This window comes from Lagopus muta, chromosome 8 (genome assembly GCF_023343835.1).
Source record: "Lagopus muta isolate bLagMut1 chromosome 8, bLagMut1 primary, whole genome shotgun sequence".
Taxonomy (NCBI): domain Eukaryota; kingdom Metazoa; phylum Chordata; class Aves; order Galliformes; family Phasianidae; genus Lagopus; species Lagopus muta.
Window position 1 is genome coordinate 9,474,993 of NC_064440.1, and position 21,649 is coordinate 9,496,641.

The 21,649-nt window shown below is 40.9% G+C and overlaps 1 protein-coding gene and 1 long non-coding RNA gene across 5 annotated transcripts; both read left to right on the forward strand.

Moving 5' to 3' along the window:
• Window positions 1-1,381: 1,381 nt before the first annotated feature.
• On the forward strand, window positions 1,382-4,790 carry LOC125696742 (uncharacterized). Its single transcript, XR_007378496.1, has 3 exons — window positions 1,382-1,466; window positions 1,919-2,043; window positions 3,456-4,790. It is a non-coding gene; the product is annotated as an uncharacterized LOC125696742 (long non-coding RNA).
• A 539-nt stretch (window positions 4,791-5,329) lies between these two features.
• CCDC14 (coiled-coil domain containing 14) lies at window positions 5,330-15,394 on the forward strand. 4 transcript variants are annotated; one of them, XM_048954169.1, is made up of 13 exons: window positions 5,330-5,445; window positions 5,672-5,727; window positions 5,814-5,889; window positions 6,792-6,864; window positions 6,958-7,095; window positions 7,215-7,454; window positions 7,586-7,632; window positions 8,466-9,030; window positions 9,513-9,654; window positions 10,093-10,172; window positions 10,614-10,832; window positions 10,908-11,040; window positions 12,233-15,393. In XM_048954169.1, the coding sequence occupies exons 1-13, from the start codon at window positions 5,407-5,409 to the stop codon at window positions 13,203-13,205; spliced, it is 2,781 nt and encodes a 926-aa protein (XP_048810126.1). In that variant the 5' UTR covers window positions 5,330-5,406; the 3' UTR covers window positions 13,206-15,393. The 4 variants fall into 4 exon arrangements, with proteins under 4 accessions (XP_048810126.1, XP_048810127.1, XP_048810125.1 ...); XM_048954170.1 differs by having other exon boundaries at window positions 5,335-5,445; window positions 5,669-5,727; window positions 7,589-7,632; window positions 12,233-15,394; XM_048954168.1 differs by having other exon boundaries at window positions 5,335-5,445; window positions 5,669-5,727.
• Window positions 15,395-21,649: the final 6,255 nt, after the last annotated feature.

Sequence of the window (21,649 nt, forward strand, 5' to 3'; positions counted from 1 at the left end):
GAACATGAGAACTCAGCAAACCTGCAACCAGCTCTGCACAGGCTTCAGCTAACTAAGTTCATGCAACCTAATGGAAAGCACAACAATAACAGCAGAGTAACAAGCCATAGCAAGCAAAGACTTGCTTAAATACAACAGCCATAGGTACAGAAAAAAAGGAAATAAGCTACCTACCTTCAAATGGCCTCACAGACAAAGAGACGTCCAGCAAGACACCCTCACCTCCACTGCCAACCCTTAAATGAGGTCTGGGAAGGGGTGGATCCTGGCCCCACCCCTTCTGGTTAATCAGTGCATTGCTTGCACCTGAGTTCCTCTGGGTTGGCCCTGCCTTCCTACCAGGTGCTCAATCACTGCTTCTAGCTGTGACTTAGCATTTCCACTGCAGGTCATATAACCAGGATAGTTTGGTGTATGGCTATTTAGCAATGCTATTTAACTTCTGACATCTGTGAGGATAAAGAGCTTCTCATATATTTACATTGTTTGATTTCCATAAGCAGCAGGCTACTTCCCTTACACTTTCTGGCCTTCAAAAATACATCAACATAGGATTTCAAATAAAAGTGCAAGGAAAGGAGAAAAAAAATTGTATACAGAAATAAAATTACCATTTTCACTTAATTTGTAGACTGAAGTTATGTAAAGAAGTATTGCTAGTTTCTCCTGAGAAGTTATTTAGGATACATCTAAGGCATCGGTCTCCCGTAAACCTAAAGGAAGGCTATGAGAACCATAACATTCTGATGCAAAAGCTTTTGAGCTTTTCTCCCATAATAATTGCAAAAACATACAGTATTTCCCTTTCTCATATTGGTACATCATAATTGCCTACATCACTTCTTTGTTAGATCCCTAGTTTATTTTCTATCCCTGTCAATATATTTCTACCTGTCATGTTAAAGAATCATTGACTCCTAGAACTCTTTGAGTACTAAGAGACTCTTGGAGGTCATCTCCACTGGTCTGAGAACAAAAGTGGAAATAAAGCTGTAGATAAGTAATAGCTCTAGAAACTAAGAGAACGAAAGGGAGAAAATAAAGCATTGTGGTAATTTCTGAAGCCAATCCACTGCAGCAACAACTCTGAACTGGAATACCCATGCAGTATACCATATGCAGCGTACTTCATGTTTCTTACAAAGTCTTCTGACAAAATTTAGCTATCGTAATAAGTGCTAACTCTGACTCAAAATGAAAACTGAAATGTTTGTGTTATTACTTTGCTGATGCATTGAAGAAAGGGAACGTACTTGTACGATAACTGTTGAGTCATGGCCTGAAGCACTGATTGAACACCTGGGGAAAGGACCCGGTCAGCCCTGGGAGCACAGGTGAAGGCAATTGATGTGTGAGGCTGGAAGGGGTGGAGCCTGGCTGCACCTCTCTTAGACCTCATTTAAGGGCTGACTGCCACTCCCTTGCCTCCCTTGTGGAGTCTTTCCTGCAAGCTTAGCTCTTTGGAGGTAGGTGAGCACCTTTACTTTTCTTTTGAAATAGCTTCCTATCTGTGCTGGTCTCTTTGTTGTTATGCTCCTGTATTACCCTTCCACTTTGTAAATCTTTTTGATTGTAATGTGCTTCACATGAGAAGTGGGTGGAATCAGCTATATTTAGGCAGATCAAAGTGTATATATAGGTGAAAACTAGATTAAGAACTCTCTTAATGTATTTGGCTAATCTTGTGGAGAAATGACCCCTATTCAAATAGGGAGAGTTAAAGTTTTTACGGTGATTCAGGAATCAACAACGATTTATACAACAGAAGGAATAACTGAATAGCTCATTATGTTGCAGGAAAAGTTTTGAGAACTACAGTGAAACACAAGTTCAACAACAGTTAAAAATATTGTGCTGGGAAGTATAAGCAGGGGTATCATTTATAGCTAACTGATATAATCCCTTTGTTGTTTTCAAGATTGGTGAGGTCTTTGATGTGTTTTGTCCAGTTTTGGGCATCATACTTCAGGGAAGATCAACTTGAAGACTTTAGATGGGAATTACTGAAATGCTGTGAAATGCAACACACGAGGAAGGTCCAAGGTAAAGCCAAGAAGTCAATCAGCAGATGGGTGAAGAGAGGCAACAGTCAAGTAAGGCAAGGTTTGGGTGGAGCAGGAGATCAATATCCCATTGCTGGGAAAGGGCTCCAGGTTAAGCTAAGAAAGGTGGTCTTGGCCTCTGGGAATGTCAGGGTGGTTCAGGCCACCAGGCTGTGGCAGGTAGAATGTTCTATGGAAATGATGGACTTCTTCAAATGAAGGTTATTCTAGCTTCTACTAGGAAAGGCAAAGGCACCACAGATCCAGCCTCAGAATGAAAGGAGAGGCCTCAGCTTGCTGCCTTTATTTTGACTTCCTAAGATTGATTCCATAGGTCTTAATTATTTTACATCTCTTGTGGCCTATAGTGATTCCTCCAGTAAACCAGACACCAAGAAGAGGTGCTTTGGCCAGAATGGAAAATATTACACCACAGATCATAAAGGTCCAGCATCAAAGAGCAGGAAATATGTTCCCAACTTCTGGGTCATATATATGAGGGATTATCAATTTACATCCATAGGCTTTCAATTATATTTATTATTCCATCATTATTTTTCCAATAATTACTTTTTCAGTTTAGATAATCTTCCTTCACCTTTATGTCCATGCTCTATGCAGTTAATACAAATATATAGTGTGTATATAAATACTATTGGATTACCTGTTTCTATATAGTTGAAAGTAGATTATTTCTTCAGCTGTGCTTCCTTTGGGCCTGAAGAATGATAGTTTTCATACTCTGATTGCTCACCGAAGCCAGACCACTGTAGCCAAAGAAATATTATGCATAAATGTCTAACAGGTTTAAAATTATACTTAGGTCACACGCCTATGAAATTAACATCCTTCCAGATGTTCAGAAGGCATCGTTTCCTGCAGGCACACCATTAATTTTACCTATGCTTTTTATAACTTTTATCATCACTATTTGCTTCCATCTTTCTACATTTTTCCTCACAAAACATTTTTGCTATAGTCTTTCTTATCTGTACTCACCTGTATGCTTCAGGAATCCAGTTAACCTAATATCACCAATGATATATATCCTTCCTATATATCCAGCTCCTTATCAGCACAGTGCACTTGAAAACAAAACAATGCCAAAGTAAAGTCCAGCTCATGTATTTGGGTCTAATTTGGGATTACATAAAATGTTTATTTCCCAGAAGACTTATTTGCAAGTATAATTAATACTGGACATTTTTTTAATGAATGAATGAATTGGCTCGAGTTTTTAGCCCTGGTGTGTATTCAAATCGGAGTGGTGAACTTGTTTATACTTTTACATTGACTTGGATGAAGATGTTGCGTTGTGATTTTTGAACTAATGTTAGTATTGAAATAGGATACATAGTAATCGGGAGTTTTGATAGTATCACTGACTAACCCAGCCATTGTTTCTTGTCACAGTGACCAAAGGAGCTGCCAATCGATGTGTAGCAGGCTACTCATCTTTTTCATCTCCAGAGAGGTCACAGCAGATTAAACACTGGGAAAGGCAGGTGGAGAATCACTGACAGAAGTTGTAGCCTCACCTAATGACTTGCTAAAGAAGTTTCTGCAGTGCTCTGCCTCAGCTATGAGGAGAAACCTAGAAGAGCTCCTTTGCTTCCAGCATCACTCAGCACATGATGAGAAATATCCTGGCTCTGTCTTGCTAGCTTTATTCACACTGATTTTGTATAGTTAATTAAAGGACTACAGCAAACCTGTGTCATGGGAAACAGGTCAGTGTCTTTTCACCACTACCTCATATTCAGACAATCAAAGAAAACCCAGAACAAGAGAAATACAGTACCATATGTTTTCTGTTCATGTTTTCCTGACTAAGGAAACCAAATGGCAGGTAGTGGTTTTGGACATAATGGCCACTGATAGTCTGTATGGGAAGAAGATGGCAGACTTTACTCAGCTATGTCAAAGTAGTGTGTAAGTAATGTGACAGTATTTGCTGCACTAGTAACATTTCACTATGGGATCAGGAAGGGACCTGGATATTCCTCCCAGCATTAAATGCTTTGCTACCTGGATTCTCTTAACCACACCACAGAGAAAAAGAAAGCGGGTTTGTGATTTTTCTATTAATGATGGGAGAGAACTGAGTTGCTGTGATTATTTAGGTGTGCACTGTGGTTAATTCACATCTCAGGAATGTCCTCTGATTACTATTTTCATGCACATTCTTTCACTAATAAAACATTCGAGTACGCCTGTACATCCACGTTTCGAGGGGGAGTCCGTGAAATGCCGCCATTCCCTGCTCTGGTGGCGCCACCTGGCGGCCGGCACGAGCCATGCAACCGAGCTCGTGCCCGGCGCGACACGCGCTCTGCCTGGGCTTCTGCTCGTTCCCAAGGCATCGCAACAACCAAAACGAGACAAGCGCTTCTGAGGAATGCACAGCCTACGGCTCTTTCGTATAACGGCTTTCAAGCAGTACGATGAAATGAAAACGTACCCGATTAGCACTGATGGAAGACCCACTTGGCTGGTTGTTCTAAAACGCGCTTTGAAATCGTACAGTTGCAGTCTCAATAACATCCTGCTTGAACTTCTCATTGCTTTTATATCAAACTAGACAATTCCCTACTAGGTTCTTGCTTTCTCTCTCTTGCTTTTATTGTGATCGAGGCCCTTCTTGCAACGCTGAGCAACGAAATGCTCAGTTCCAGCAGTGTGCTCTCAGCAACGCATTCGCTGCCGTTGTTCCCCTGCGGTTGTTTGTAGCGCCCTTCATTGCTCGTGTTCAGTGAGAAAGCACCCCAAGAAAAAAACACCAACGTTTCTTGCTAAGTGTCTTTTGGAGCCCTTCTAATCAGATTTCTAAGGAGGCTTTTCACCAGCTAAAAGCACAGGACGGGTGTTTCTGGCCCGCAGGCGGTTCCTTTGGCTTGCTACCAGCCCGCTTACCTCGGTGCCCCGAAGGCTCGCAGGACGCGGATTGCGGGCAGATTTACGACCCGCCCCTTACAAAGCTGTTCCCTCGGGGCGAGCCACACACCCGCAAGCCCCTTTCTCGGCGTCTTCGGGGGCTCGGTGTTTTGTGGGTGCAGAGCCTCCGCAGCCCCGAGCTCCTTAGAGGAGCAGACATCGCGCTACGACCGGACCGGGCGCGAGCCGAGACACGCGCCGCACCACGCGGCTCCAGAGCAGGGCGGAACCCCCGAGTCCTGATCTCTCCTGCGATTGGCTCCCATCCTCCACCAATCCCCTCCTTTCCGCGCGGCGAAAAGCGCCGGGAGGGGCGGGGTTAGGGGCAGCCCCGCCTCCTTCCCAACGGCCGGCAGCCGGGCGGGCGGCGGATTGGCGCGTGGGGGCGACGGCTCCTCCCCCGCGGCGGCGGCGCGGCTTGGGGGCAGCCATGGCCATGAGAAGGGCGGGCGCGGCGCGGCCATGCAAGGTGCGTGGGGGGCGGCGGGCAGGGCGGGCTGCGGCGCGGCTTTGGGGGCCGGCTGGGCCTCTGGGCTCGGCCGGGACGGTGGAGGCTCGGTGGGAGCGGAGTTAGGCTGCGGTCCCTCAGCCTCACCTCCGCTGGCCGCATCTCGCCATACCCCCTGAAAGCAGCGGGTGAAAACGGTGCATAACGCGAAAGCGAGCGGGTGTTTGTGTGTTCCTATCACCAGCAGGTGCTGTCTTCTGGAAGGCTGACGGGAGCAGCAAAGCAAAGCAATGGAAGGAAACAGTAAGGCTCGAATCGCGGCTGCTGAACAAGTAGCTTTGGAATTATTTTTTGAAGTAGTACGAACAGTGAATTTGACCTTTTTTTAGGCTTGGCTTAAGAAAAGGATGTCGTTCTGATGTGGAGGATGCATACTGTCACTACTCCACTGATTCAGACGATCAGGTAATTTCCCTGGCTTCTTAATGCAATCGCATCTGTTATCTAGAGAGAATGGAGACTGGAATAGAATCACAGAGTTGGAATTCTCAGACGTCCCCACTGAGGGCTATCCAGTCCAACTGCCCTGCAGTGAACAGGGACACCACAGCTACGTCAGGTTGCCCAGGGCCTGATCCAGCCTCGCCTTGGATGTCTCCAGGGACGGGGCATCAAACACAACACCAGGCAACCTGCTCCAGTGCCTCCCCACCCTCACTGTAAAAGACTTTTTCCTTATATCCAACCTAAATCTACCTTGCAACAATTGAAGAAAAAAAAATGCCAAATTAGATACTGCTGGATGTGGTCTAGAAGAAGCTCCTTCAAAGCCACTGAGAGTATTTATACAGAGCACTGTGGATACTTGCAAATTGTCTCAGCAGTAAGTTTGCCTCTGACAGCTTGTTAAGGCATAGAACGTGCTGTGTGAACACACCTCTGCTGTTTGTACTGCCAGAAGTGTAACCATGTTAGTTATGCTTTGTGACATGAAGAATAAGTTGTACGAAAGCAATGCTGCAGCAGAGCTTTATGTGTAGCTCTGAATCGGTTATTTCCAAACTTAGAAATGTACTGTAGGTAATAGTTTAACTGTAAATGGAAACAACTCAAACAAACGCACGTGCAATTACCAGCAAATAAAATCAAACAAATGTGCACACATGTAACAACGCAAATTAAGCTTTTTGCAAATTTTCATGTGATTGCAAAGTGATACATTGGAAACTAAACGTTTTTACCTACGATCAATGTTTTATTATTATTTTTAAGATAACAGAGCGGGGAACAGCTCCCTCTGAAAGGGCTCTGTTTTACTGAAAGCAAGCAGTGATGCTCATTTTCTGACTGAGGTATTCTGTATGCAGGTTAATACTATTCATAATGGACTTGACCGCTGTGCAGCTTTACTGAAGAATATCCTAGAAAATGAAGCTACAGGTTGTAACTATTGAGAATTTAAGTTACGTTTTTAGTTTTTGTAGGGCTGTTGTGATTTGTTTTGTTGACCAGCTTTTGTATTGAATGCAACAGGAAAGGAGGCTATCAATAAACAACCAGGGAAATCATCTGTTAAAATTACTTCCAAACCTTTCCTAACCAAAGCAAATACTCTGAAGAAGAAAGGATTGAAGAAAAGCATTACTGCTCCCCACATCCGGAAAGAAATTGGTAAGCAGATTTCCTCAGGCTTCCTTTTTTCTCGAGTAATACTGAGAGGCTCCACGCTTCTTTATTGTGTAGATGCAGGAGACAGAATAAAACGCTCAGCTGAAGTTCTCTTTCTTTAGTGCCAATATTACCTAAGAAAAATCTTTCATCTACCACGCCATCTACTGAGAAAGAGCTTCCCAGTGCAGTACAGCACCAGCTGATTCGACCAACTCATGTGCCTTGCAGCCAGCAGTCTCCTGTCATACGTGAGAAATTGTGTGAGCACGTGCCGACCCAGATGGCTCTGATAACTGGCCAGCCATCACAGAGCAATAATGAAATTCCTCCTGTGACTTCATTTCCTACCTCAAATCATGGTTAGTTTGACTATCAATGTAGGGCTTGCTGCTGTACTCCAAGTTTTGCCTCAGGTTGTTGTGACAGCATTGTTTTCTTTTAGGATATCTAAATGTTACAGATTTTAATTACCAATTATCTGTCTCCACAGCAGACCTGTCCCTGCAGCATGCAGCTCATCCCTTATCTACTCAGGCCGTAAGTAAAAGTTTGATTTAGATTATTAATAAGCATTTGAAAATAGCACTGTTTATTTACGTATACACTGATTTGTAAGGATTTCATTGAGTTTATGTAATTCCTTCATTATGAAAAATCTCAGCCTATTTCAACCTGTACTGATGAAAGATGATGAAAAAATACTACAGTTCAAAATGTTATGTACATGGATACCAAAGAGTAAAATGGGAGGTGTTTCAAATGGCTGTTTCTGTGTGGGGAATTCTGTAATGGACAGGGAGCATGAAAGGTGTAGGAAATTGCTCATTACTGTTCAGAATTATATTATCAGTAATGCACATAAGAATCTCTAACCAACTCCTCATTAAAGAAATTGTATCTCATATGCAGCTTTTCCCCTGCTAATGATCTAACTAATTATGTCTTCAGATACTGAGTAGTATCTTAGAGCCACATTTTAAAATCTGTGTGTATTTCAGGGCATAAAATAAAAGTAATGAAGAGTACCAGCAACCACCTTGAGAAATGTGGTAATGGCCTTGCAGTTTGGAACTGGAAGGCTGTAGAGTTATCTTCCACCTGTAGGCAGTCCATGTAATTAGTGCTATCCTTCACTTTTTAGAAATACATCAGTTTAAAATATTGAGACAGAACTGTTTTCTTTTTATTTTTTCCCTGTTCTGATTTGGTTTCAAGGGATGAATAGTTAGGGAAAAAAGAAAAAGCAACAGCTGCTGAGTTTTTTTTTTCTTACACAACAGAGATTAAACTGCTTTAATGTTATCAGTGATGTTTAAGATCGAATGTAAATCATGTTAATTCTCTGTTTAAAATGAATCTTCTTTATGCAGGGTGTTCCTATAGACAGTGGCAATGAATGTGTGCCACAGATGGGAGAAACTGTGGTTTTCCCCATGGTTTCTGCTGCTCCCACTCCTGCACAAATACAGGCTGCCAGTTCCCTTCCTGGTGTGATGCATTATGTAGCATCAGGTGCATCAAGTAATTCTGCAGTGCCTACATTCACCCCGTTGTCTTCTGGCAGAGAGATGATCCCAAGGCAGGAGCAACGGAGTAAAGAAGCAGACTTGATAAGGTGCATAAAAGCTCACCTGGCCCTGTTACAAACGTGTGAAATGGCAAATGGCAGGACTGAACAGAAGCTCTGTCATTGTCTGACAGCATGTAACGTCTCAAGTAATGATGGGGATGCTTCTGAAGAACACAGTGAGGATGTGGTCAGCGAAGGTGAATTGAATGTGCTTGATGTGGCCTCAGCAAGAGATGCAAACAGCCAGCAAAGCTGTGTGAAGAAAGGTCTAAAACCTAGACAAGAAAGTGCAGATAAAGCAGCCCATAAAGTAAAGATGGTAAAATATCTTTTGGGAGAACTCCGAGCACTGATAACAGACCAAGGTAAAAACATTTTCACTGTGCACTGTAGTAATTGTATAAAATAATAGAAGAGTTGCACTAAGTGAGCATGCGCTTCAGTTTCTGGAATGTATGTTGTCTTGGGGTGGTGTTCCACAGCTTCAGTCACTTCCTGCTTCACCATGGGGAAGTATGAGGTTACATTTTGGGTTATTGTAACGTTATAACAGCAGGGATAGAAATGGTTCTCATTTTGTATACGTTGTTTTCCCGCCAAAGGGAGCAGTGTGGACAGATTATACAACAGCAATCCTACAAGGGTTGGTCTGAGAAGTGTTGGGTGGTGTTGTATCAAGATGCTGAAGCATAGCTTTCATAGTCAAGTGTTAAAGTTTCAAACAAATAAAGATAGTTGGTCAGTTTTAAATTCTTTTTTTGAAGTTTGATTTAGAAGAAAATGAGATACTATGGCATCACTTTGACTGTTCTATTACAGGTATTTCTTTTTCCCCCACCTCTTGCAGATGATTCAGAAGCGTTAAGGTTGATGAATGAAATAGAAGACTGCATATCATTGCTGCCAGCTGTAGTGGGAAGTACAAACATACAGACTGAGATAGCTCTAGCTTTACAGCCTCTCAGAAGTGAAAACGCCCAGCTGCGTAGGTTAGTAACTGTATTTACTGCAAAAAGTGCCTAAAAGATCTTTGGTCTGTTCTAAATTGCATGTTCTAGCATTGCTGTGGTGTAATTGTTGTGGCCCTTTCTGTTTTGTCTGTGCAGTATTAATATGTTACCAAATTGGTAATGCTGTGTTATGTTAATTAATGCATAGATGCTGAAAGAAAATATCTTAGTACATCAGTTACATCAAGATTGAGGCTTTGTCTAGGTGGTGTTAGCATATCATTCTGTCTGAAGACTACAGTATTAACAGTATTTGGTATTGAAGAAAGATTGAAATTCAACAAAAAAGAATTAAATAAAGCTTCTTCGTATTCGTAAAATGTTCTGTGATATTATATTCTTCCTAATTTAAAGTGCATTGGTTTTGAATTTATTTTGAACTTTCTGAATATGCTGTTTTTCACAACTCACGTTTAGGAAACTAAGAATCTTAAATCAGCAACTCAGGGAACAAGAGAGGAATGAGAAGACATCTGGACCGAGCTGCAACTATGAATGTAAAGTACTAGTAGAGAATGATAGTTGTTGGGGCATTTTTGTTAAGACTTTGTTTAAGTTAATACAGTCATATCTATATATGATTAATAACAACAGTATGTGTTCTGACCCTTAGTGGCAGCTGAGCTGAGTGCTGAGGATCTAATTGTATGGCTGTGTTTGCATGGTTTGTTTTACTTGTGCAACATGGATGATGCTGAAACTCAGGGGTTCAGCTCCAGAGCAGATTATTTTTCTTTGTGTCTGTCCTACAATGAGGATGACAGATAACTAGGAAACTGAGAAGGAAGTTTATGTTTTATCTCTCTTCCTCAAAAGACTCCTTATCTTATCTGTAAGCTGTAGTCAGGTTACCAAGACTCCTTAAGAAACGTAATTCAGTGTAGAAATCCAAACTGTAGCACACAGCATGCTTAAAGTTGTATGTTTACTTCTGTTAGTGGCTTCTTTGCAGTCCTTGAATGTGATGCTCCACACTCAACTGAAAGAATCACTGAAAGGCCTTGAGTCACTGCAGGCTAAAAACGAAGAGCTACTGAAAATAATAGAAAGTCAAAAGGAAGAAAATAAGCATCTTGCAAAAGATATTCAGGAGAAAGAAAAGGAATTGCTTGAAAACAAACAGCAACATGATATTCATTCCACCAAGGTCAAGATTGGTACGTGTTTTAGATTTGCTTACTCTTAGCATTTTTAAACTTGAGTAATTAGCTGAATTTTTCTTGGCATTTTAGAAGTGGAGGAGGCATTAGCAAGTGTGAAGAGCCTTCAGTTTAAGCTGGAAGCTTCTGAGAAGGAAAATAAGATTTTGGGCATAACGTTACGTCAGCGTGATGCAGAAGTTAACAGACTGCGTGAGTTAACCAGGTACTGAGAGTGAAGTGTTATTTTTGCTTCTTGGCATTTCAATTTCCCATACTTCAAATGATTCTTTAGTCCTACACCAGTATTTTCACGGTAGGAGGTCAGGTAGGCTGAAACCTCTCTTTATACTTTTGCTACTGTAGTGCTATAATTCTATTAAAACAGATCTGTCATGCTCATGACATTAGTTCCATTTTAAAGTAAAATGCTACCTGAAGTAACTTGGGTGAAGTCTTAACACCTGTAGCAGACTGGATCTGAGTAGTAACTGGTATTTCCCAAGCAGCTTTAGAATTAGGAAACTAACTTTTGACATGAATGAAGGAGAGATTGTTCTTTTCCCTGACGCTGGTTCAGAAAAGTCTTTAATTAGAAGAACTTGCAAAAAGATCTGTCTTCAAAGCAAAGCTCTTTCTGTGAGATGGAGCAGTCACTTACTTAATTGTGCATGCCCTTGGATTAGATTATGCCCAGATTTTAATTATGAGTGAGGATGGGAAAATTTCTATCACCAAAAGAAGGCTATTGTTACTCAGACTCTTTTATTAGAGCTATTGCTGTGTACTTTATTTCATCTGGTGACAAGCTTGGAGGTTCACAGAGCTTTCCACGCACCAAGTAGTGCATACATAAAATTGTATTGGACATAACACACAGAGGAGGCTGAACTGTTTTCTGTCTTGGCAAGAGTTGATGCTGATTGCAATGACAGGATGCTTTTATTCATCATTTCAGATTCTCTAGTAGAAGTTCAGATACGTTATGCCTTTCTGTGGTTATTAGATACTGACCACCAGATGGTAGTATAACAACGTCTTATTACTTCATATATATATATGCTATATAATGTGCACCCCCACACACACGCAGATACAAAAAGCATTACGTGTTTATTTTCTTATACAGAAAATGAGAGTAATTGATTCCTTTATTGTATTTTTTCTTAAGAAACAGTGGGAGAAATAATTTGGAAAAACAAGATGCACAAGGCACGTCTTTCTGAGCTGAAGAATGAATTGGAAGAAACTTGGATCAGTTCACATCTCTATTATTATTTTATGATACTCTGTATAGAAAGAGAATTGCAACTTTGCTGTAGTCAGATAAATCTAATGTTTTGATTTATTTTTTTTTGTATACAAGTTCTTGAAAAATTTGCCAAAACTATAGTTGATCTGATATTTTCCCTTAACAGAACCTTGCAGGGCAGTATGGCCAAGCTTCTGTCAGACCTCACAGCAGACAACAGTAGACCCACATCTGAAAAAGGTCTCTCGAAGTCTCTCTTGGATGACCATGAGAAACAGATGCAGCCCGATCCATGTCCTGGGAATACTTCAGTAATGACTTACCTTAAGAAGTTAGAAATGGATCATGTTTTGATAGATGCTGAGCTTCAGTTCTCAAATAAAGATGGAGAGTTACAAATGCTAAATCAAGCCTATGAAAAGTTTGCTGATGAGGGAACTAAAATAAACCATATATTCTCAGAAGAACGAGCATCAGCATCCAGAATGTTACCAACCTTACTGAAGAAAGATGCAGAAACAGCTAGTGATTCTGGGACTTTAATAGATGAACAAAACAAGTTGGATGAGACTGTTTATATTCCACTGACTAGCAGTGCCTCTAAAAAACAGCATGTCTGTGAGAGAACTAATGCACTACCTCTTATGAAAGGAGCTTGTAAGATGTTGGACTACAACTGTGAGCTCTCAAACTCCGTGCAACAGAATAGAAGTGAAGTGTCAAAGGATCCAACTATTCTGGATACATTTAGTGCTGGGTACAGCATGAAAAAGGCTATGGAAAACACACTTGAAATTACAGGGGATAAAGTGAAGTTGGGAGACAAAGTCCAAATGAGACCAAAAGGCACTTTGAGTGGAGCTGCAAAAGACTTCCCAGACAAACCAGGGCAACTTCAGCCTCATGTTCCAAAGCTATTTCAGAAAGAGATCTCTCAGAAAAAAGGCAGTGAAGCAGGTGATGTCAGTTATATTTCATTTGATGATATATCAGGGAAATCTGAGTGGAGTGTATCTTCTTTCTCAACATTTACTTCTCGAGATGAAGAGGACTTCAAGAATGGCTTAGCAGCATTGGATGCCAATATAGCTAGGTTACAAAGAACTCTGCAAAATAGCATTATGAAACAGCAAGTGTGAGGAAACAAATTAAAATGGGCTTGCTCAGATAATTAAAATTTTTCTGAGGTGTATTAGAATGGTACTGATAGTATTTGTATTTTTATGTGTAAATGGAGCTCCTATTTGTTTTAATTATGAATGAGATTTGTTCCTCAAGTCATGGTGCTGCTTCCCTTGATGTGTGCAACTTCAAATATTTACAAATTCCTTTTTAAAAATTGATGACTTCACTTTATACTCTTTAACTGCAAAATTAATTTCTAGCACAGCATTTGATAACTCTCGATGAAACTGTTGTGCTTTTGGCAATGTTTTTTCTATTAAATGATAAACTACACTTTATGGGTTTTTGTGTGTTTTTTAAAAGTAGTAAGAACACTGAGAGATGCACTTAAGTCAATTGCAGATGTGGTAAATCTAAGACAACTTTGATTTAATTATAACATGTATAAAATTTTGTAGTTTTTTAACCTTGATTTTGACCTTGTATTTTCAGAAGTTAACTCCTTTCTCTAGTTTACTATGAAGGTGAGCAAACAAACGGTAGCATCAATATCAAAGAAGTGGATGGGCAGAACTTTTTTTAGCTGCATTGCTTCTTGAGCCAGACTGGGTTTGGATTCAGTATAATCCAATAATTAAGAAGTGGGAATTTAAACTGTCTTTAAATGATAAAGTCTTCTGTCTTGATTAGGTAGGCTCTTAGAGGGTTGTTGGTTGTTTTTTTCTTTTTCTTTAAAGAGGTACTTGGGAGCAGAAGGCTGATTTATTAAATTTCCTTCCCTAAAGGGATGGTAACATACATGGGTAAGAAGCTCTGCAGGTAAATGCTAGGGAAGAGCAGGTAACAGAGCAGCTGTACAGGAACATGGGGAGTTGAAAATAATAGGTCAGGATCGTGCTGTTCAAAGAATAAAGAAATGCAGCCACCACAACATGGGATTTGTAGTATGTAGTAGATCCTGTAAAATACATGCAGTAGTCCTTTTCCACTTGTCATTAGAAGACTCAGTTTTCAGTTTTGAGAATTGTACTTGAAAGAAAAATAAATGGAGAGTCTGTACGAGGGCAGGAAAGGAGCCATCAGCGTTCTGTTCTGCTCTACAGTTCTGTTTTATGTTGTATTTTCCTTAAGGGGAACTCAATATTGGAATGTAAACACAAAACACCCTGATGCTGAGAAACAGAAGCATTAACAGGTTTTGGTTAACAGAAGATAGAAATTGGACATTATTTGAAACTGGCAAACATGTATGGTTAGCAAAGTGCTGGAATAGACAGTCTAAGTAACTCATGGAAATTCCATAGTGGTTGAGGTGCCGAACATCTGTCAGGTGTGAATGCAGAGTTTGGAGTGGGTCATGCAGTTCAGCTCCTGCAGGAATGGGATTCCAGTCTGTTCTTCTTGGTAGGATTTTCCAGGTCTCAGTGTCAAGAATACGGATCAGGGAGGGTTTCAAGTTGTGGAGAGGTTGTGTCATTGCTACTGTTCTGTGGCTCTTGCACACTTAGCAGCACTCAAGTGTTGTATTTCATGACTGATGGTTTTTCAGGGAAAGCATCTTTGGAAATGTAATAGCAGCAAAAAGACCTTAAAATTAGTTAAGAAATTTAGACTTCTTTTTCTGCAGCATTGGGTTGTTTATTTTTTCCTAGAAATCATTACTGTGCTTTGTGGTGCTGGCAGTTTGGGAGACAGGTATCAAGTCCAGCACTTTTAAGTTTTTATCCATAGTCGAATGAACAGACTTTAAATTAGTTCTCTGTCCGTACATTGTGCTGTGTTGCAGTCCTGAGATTATTTTAGTTACTGTTAAGTGAGCAATAAAAAGGTATGAAGACAATACGTACTAGGGAAAATGCCAACTGGCACTCCAGCTTTGAAAAAGAAAAGTTAGACTAAATAGTGACTTCAGTGATTTAGAATGCTTTTAAGGCTTGGCCTGGACTTCTTGGTACTCTCCCCACCTCTTGAGCTCAGATTCAAAATAAAGCTGATGGTGTGGAAGTGAACACATTTCATCTAAATATTTACAAGCAGCTTCACAGAAGAAGCAAAGCAAGATTTAAACAGTGATTATAGCATGTATTAAAGACAAGCTGCAATAAATTCTTGTTTTTAAAAAGACAAAGGCTGTCAGAAGAAAGGTGACAGAAGGTGGCAAACTGTTCATTACTACACAGTCAGTTCTCTTGCAGTTAGGACTGTTACTCTGAAGCAGGATAGTTGCAATCTGTGTAGAGTACCTGGTGTCAAGATGACTGAGCGTGTTGTCCTTACTTTGAGATAGAAGTGAATAAAAATCTTCTCAACGGGAGAAGATGTAATATCTTATTTGTGTCCCTCACATCCTTACAAAGTGCGTTCTGTCAAAGCAAAGTGTAAATGTACATTAAGATAACAAGATGTGAGCAGATCTGTAGTGTGCTCAAGGAGGAGAGACTAAGAAGAAATACAAGGGAAGCTTATTTTTTTAATACAGTTCTTTGATTTGTATTCAGATGTGTCAATCAGAACAATAAGAACTTTAAATAAAATTTCCTACGTGTGGACATTTATTACTTGGCAGCGTTGTGGAAGCAAAGCAAGCGATGTCAGCTATGTGAGTCCTTAAAAGGTGAGAAAGTTCAAGAGAAAACAGTGATAACATCTCCTACAAATTCATTCTTTTAATGATTTGTATATAATAATACTTAATCCAAATTAAATAAATTCAAGAATTTACACACAGCATTTTGACCACTTAAGTTTGCATAGTCTGGGAAGTACAATTAAGATCCCGTGTAACCAAGTAGAGGGATTTGTCTTTCCTGGTGAAAACAGCTTAGAAGCTATTTCTTTTCATTCCTGTAATAACAAAGTAGAAATCTCTGTGGATTAAAGGCATCACCTTTGTTAACACAATTCTTACAACATGGAAGCAACTTGTGCTGTAGTACATGTTGCTGCTCTTCAGCAGTTGAATGCTTGTCATGACATGAATAGGGATTTATTAAAATTCAGCTGTGTTGCAAGGACCAGAGCTCAGGTTTGCATCTGTCACAAGCCTAGATACATTCCTCTCCACGCTGCTTTAAAGAACTTTAAGTCTGATGCAGCTGGTTGTATTGCCTGGCTGGATTCCAATACCAAACACTCTTTTCCCACCATCACCAGTTATGCTTGCTGTCAACAGCTGACACTTGCTAAAAACTGTGACTTTTCTGTTGGACTGAATTTTTACCTCTGCAAATCCACCATTGCAGCCAACTGTTCCAAAAAGAGCAATGCAATCTTCTGCTGACTTCAATTTTTGAACACAACCTGTCACAGAGAGACACTCCTGACAGAGGATTCCAAGTGCGTTTGACACACAGTCCCAGCTTCAGTTTGGTTCCAGGCTTTGTTAAGAGTACTTTTGGATAACTTGGAAGAGGCAAAGAGTAAAGTAACTGGACTGCTCTGTCAACTATGCAAGTTATCTTCTGTGTTACACATGAAATTTTGCTTGAAGATTTATTGTCTAACTAGAAAAGCATAGACCTCCCTCAGAGCCAAAGCATCACACAAAGCACAACCAGCTGTGATGCTTCAGGTTTTCTAGCCAGGAGACAATGCTGAATGAGCCAGGCTGGTGATACCCCAAACAGCCCCCACGTAGCAGGGGGACTTCAGACAGAGCCAGCACCCCTGTGTCTGAAGGCCTGCTCCTCCACAGCCACTGTTCTACTGGGGTAAATGGTAAATCCTCACTCCAATTTGCAGGCAGGAGTAGCTTTAATGTTCTTTGTGTTTTCACTGTAGATCTTCTCATCTGTTATTGCAATGTAGGTGAGGGAAGGTGCCTTGCTTTGTAAGGAGCACACACCTTTAGCTGTTGGCAGTCCTCTGAGATTTTTATCAGCAGTCCTCAGAAGGTTGCCTGGTAGATGATGCTGCAGCTGTGAGGAAAGCAGTATTCATCCAATTGCCATAGTGCAGATGCAGGCTAGTCCATCCACATTGCCATGGACTGCTTTTCCTTCCAAAACTTAGCAGAAATGCTATGCTTACATGGTGATCTTTATCAGTAATGAAGTGATATGTAAATGAGATGGTGACAGCTATGAATTTTAAATTTACACAGATGCTGCATTCATACTTAAATGCATCTTCAGGGAATGTTTCCACATGCTGTTTGAAGAACAAACATCAGCTGAATTGAAAACCAAGTATTCTGCTCATCAGGACAAGCAGAGAGTGTTATCCCATAGGTTCTCCAGCCATGCCCTCAGTATTTGGTTCTGGCCACATCCAAGGCCACAGTCTTCATGCACAGCCCTACCATAATTCCCAGCCATGAGGTGCACCAGTAATACAAGTTCGCCAGTGCTGAGACATGTTGAAAGTCTCCTTTTTGCACCTTTGATAACATCTGTTACTGATGTTACGCTATGCCCAAGACCATGTAAAAATTGAAAAAGAGCTATTTAAGCTATAGCCAGAGAGCAGTGGCCATCTCTGCTGAAGCTAACATTATGTGGTTTATATGCCCTTACAGTATTTGCATGTCTAAAGACTACTAAGAAGTAGTATTTCTTTTAAGACTCCTGATTTTATTCAGGCCCATTATGAATTCTGGCTACTTCCCTGCTGCAATGATACAGCCAAAACATATATTTTCTTACTGCCTCCTCCCAGATTCTATTCTGTATTTAGAAGCTAGCAGTGATGGTTTTGGACTTGCAGTTATGATATTAAGCTAAGTGTAAAATATTTTTCTTGGCATGAGGTAGAATATAAATAGCTTTAATACCAGCTTCAGGTTCTCTTTATTCCTTAGGGAGTACCAGTTCTCTTTCACATTGAATCTCAGAGCGAAGGTCATCCCAGCATCACCCTTACTGTAGCACCTGCTGCCCAAGAAACACAAGCAGAGCAGGGCCAGGACCTCTGCTCTGTCTCCAGGACTTCATAATTCTTGCTCCATGCAGATATTTCCATATATTCCCACAGCCTTTGTCCCCATTCCCTCCCATCCTACAGAGGAGCAGCAGTTCACCACAGTGCTATCAGCCATGATATCAGTCTCCCTCCAGTGCTTGTGTTTTCTAAGGCTAGGTTTGTGTTTTTGTGCAAAGAACTTCTCACCATGGCACATTAACATCTTCCACTGGCTCCCATACCAGGACTTGAAATTTAAGGGTTGCAGACTTCCACCTTCCCTCTGTAGCATCAAGCACATGGGAATGCTGCTTTCAATTCCAGCTTTTAAACCTCTCTGCGAGAGAGCAGTAGACCTTCCTATTTGTCATGAGGCTGAGATTTAGATGATCACTGTCACAGCAGCCATTGATTAAGGAATAACCTCATATCAGATTTTAACATGAGCTCTATCAAGAGTACTTGCTGTTTTTGTTTGAAAAGGCCTTCCATCGTCACTCATTGCAATTTGCTTGATGTGTCACATCCCCAGCAAGCACAGATGCTCATCTGCTTGACCTTCTGAGCTGAGTTCTTCCCAGAGCACTCCTGAAGAAAGCCACTTTTTTCTTAGCCAGCAGATAGCCAAGATCCACTGTGGTACCCAATAGAGCGGACAGCCCCTTCTGTCGCCCGGTGGCAGTGCTGGGCCTGGTACCCCTGAGAAAGCACTGCTCAGAGCACCCTCAGGACCAGGACCTCTCCTAGCAGCTGCTGTGGCAACAAGAGGAGGGAATGACATGAGCCTGTGGAGATCTTTGGACATCCCAGTGCAGGCTGTCTGGGCCTTGTACAGAAGAGCTTCTATTCTTGGTGCTACTCAGGAAATATTTAAGGGACTGTGTAATTGTTTGTGCTCAGATTCTTTTATCAACACTTAATTAATTGCAGTCACAACACATGTTCACCATCAATATTTTAGATTACAGAGATGGCTTTAAAATCTACCCTGTCAGTCTTCTCAGAAACTTCCATAAAGGGTTCCAGAAATGGTAGGAGGTATTCTTATGCTTGCACTACCAGACCCTTCTAGCACAAGGGTCCTTGACTATGATATTACATGGCTTCTGCATTTCATGCTTGTGACAGAACAAAGGAACCATTTCTAAAATTTATCTGATGCTGATTTTATTTTCTTCCTTTGTAAACAGCTCTGGGCATTAAAAAAAAAAATAAAATCATTTTACCCAGCTACAACAAAAGCTGTTGTCATCCACCCAGCTGCAGAAAGTGGTTACTTTGGGCTTGGCCACATCTTCCAAACGCACTGTTTCATCAGTCGTTTGATCCAGCAGGAGAAGCCACAATGAGAAACATTTTGCATCTACAATCGAGAGACCACTCTGAAAGCCAAGAAATACTCCCCAAACAGCTTCTTCACCTGGATCCCCTTTGCTGAAGTAACAGAGCAGCAGATCCTTCGCCTTTTAAAGAGGAATACATTCAGTTCAATTCAAATGTACCAATATTCCTGGTACAGAGACCTAGGAGGAGTGCAAATGAAAGTTATTTTACACTGCCTGGATTTTGTTGCAAAACCAGTCAGTACTCCAAAAACTAGCAAAAAAGCACCAGTCCTTTTGAAGATTACATTACAGGCTTGCGAGAAGATTCATTACTTGGGTCACAAGGCTTGATCATTCTCAGCCTATGTCCTAGACAGTCTGGCTGTACAGCACGCCTAGTCATTAAAGTTTTCATGTCTGTGGTTTTGCAGAATCTTAGTTTCTAAAGGAGTTATTCTGACATTTTAAGGGGACATTGACTAGTCTGGTTGTTCCCATCCAATTCTTGCAAATATTGGCAATCAAATCAATATTATAATTCATGCATTCCTTCTGTGCACTGTTGTACTTATGGTTGACCAAATCTGGCAACATCATTCCAGTAACACTGAGAAGATTGTTGTAGATTTCTTCATCTAATCTGTGTGGCTTTATGCTCGTATATTAAAGCCCTTCCCTTTCCTTCCTGCCATAATTCTCTCCTTGCAAATATCATATTGGGCATGGTTCTGCTCTCATATTCCTTCCAATGCAGCCCTTATTGGAATGAGACACTTCCTTGGTTACCCACTGCAGGAAACAAATTCTTACCATAACGGCATCTGAATGTTTGTGGTAGTTTATTATAAATCATGGCTCTGACTTCCAGGGACACTGTATTTCCAAGCCAAGTTCCCCAAAGAATGCTCATAAAAGTTAGTGTGCTTGAGATTAGTTGAAGTGTCTAGGCTCCAAGCCTGTGAAGGCACTCCGCATCTCCATTTTAGAGTCTGGACCCATATTTTTCAGATTATTCAGAGCTTGCATTATTTTATAGAGAAGCTATTAGCTGAAGGGGTGCTCTATTTAAGATTTCAGTTATTCTTGTTCTTCCTACTGCATCCATAATTGATAATAAATCACAGAATTCTTACACTTCAATCCCAATGTATTTACTTAAAGCTACCACTGATTCAAGGAATATTAGGACTGAGTGTTGTAACTGCTGAGTCACAGCCTGAACCACTGATTGAGCACATGGGGAAAGGACCCAGTCAGCCCTGGGAGCACAGGTGAAGGCAATTGATGTGTGTGACTGGAAGGGGTGGAGCCTGGCTGCACCTCTCTTAGACCTCATTTAAGGGCTGACTGCTACTGAGCAAGTTTCTCTTTCAGGACATCCCTCCTTGGTGAACCTTTCCCCTGTGAACTTGGAATCTTCTGATAGAGGTGAGCAGTCTTATTCCTTTGTAGCATCTTCCTACTGTGCTGATTCTTCTGTCATCACACCTTTGTTGTAATGCCTTTCCTATTGTATTGGTCTGTTCAATTGCTACATACTGCTGGAGGGATATTCTGAGTAGGATATCCCAGAAAAGATAAGAGGAAAGATTTGACTCTTCAGTCTGTTTTGGAGGGCAGTACATACTTTTTCTACAAACTATTGATGATCACCATATCAAAGTTTTTACACCCCTGTGTTCTCCTGGTTAATATGCTGTGGTGTTCTTCCATTGCTACATCTCCTGAGCTGTTTCTTATATGAGAAAACTTTCCCATATGCTGGGAAGTTCAATGCAAATAAACAGAGATTCTCTTTTCCACATTCATCACCCAAACATGTTCCATTTTGACTGGCAAATGCCAGTGTAGCTGTATGATCTCATCAGTTAGCCCTCAGCAACAGCCCCTGACAATGCTGTATAAGTTGCACCCAGGTGTTCCTTCAATACTCACAGATAAAATAGAACAAGGGATTATTGTTAAACCTCTTGTTAAGCTCTGTTTTTTTGCAGAATTTCTCAGAAGAATGTTTAGTTTAAAGCATGATTTTTTTGATAGTGGGTCTCTGACCCCTATTTTTTTCTACAGTATTTGACAAACCTGTAGGTGGTCACACTTTACTAGTTCTACTACTAACAGGGATGCTTGAGTCTTGTTCACTGATTTTCTTTTTGACATGGTCATGCTTTTGAAAAAGACAAGTTTCTTAAAATACACCTCAGACGACTGCAGATGGTGTGAGTTCATGGATG

What these genes read in the sequence shown, in the direction of transcription:
- CCDC14 (XM_048954168.1), top strand. Translation starts at nt 5,407, where the DNA reads ATGGCCATGAGAAGGGCGGGCGCGGCGCGGCCATGCAAG. An exon ending in AGCACTGATAACAGACCAAG is followed by an intron (nt 9,031 to 9,512) that starts GTAAAAACATTT and finishes CACCTCTTGCAG; the next exon opens with ATGATTCAGAAGCGTTAAGG. An exon ending in ACCGAGCTGCAACTATGAAT is followed by an intron (nt 10,173 to 10,613) that starts GTAAAGTACTAG and finishes TACTTCTGTTAG; the next exon opens with TGGCTTCTTTGCAGTCCTTG.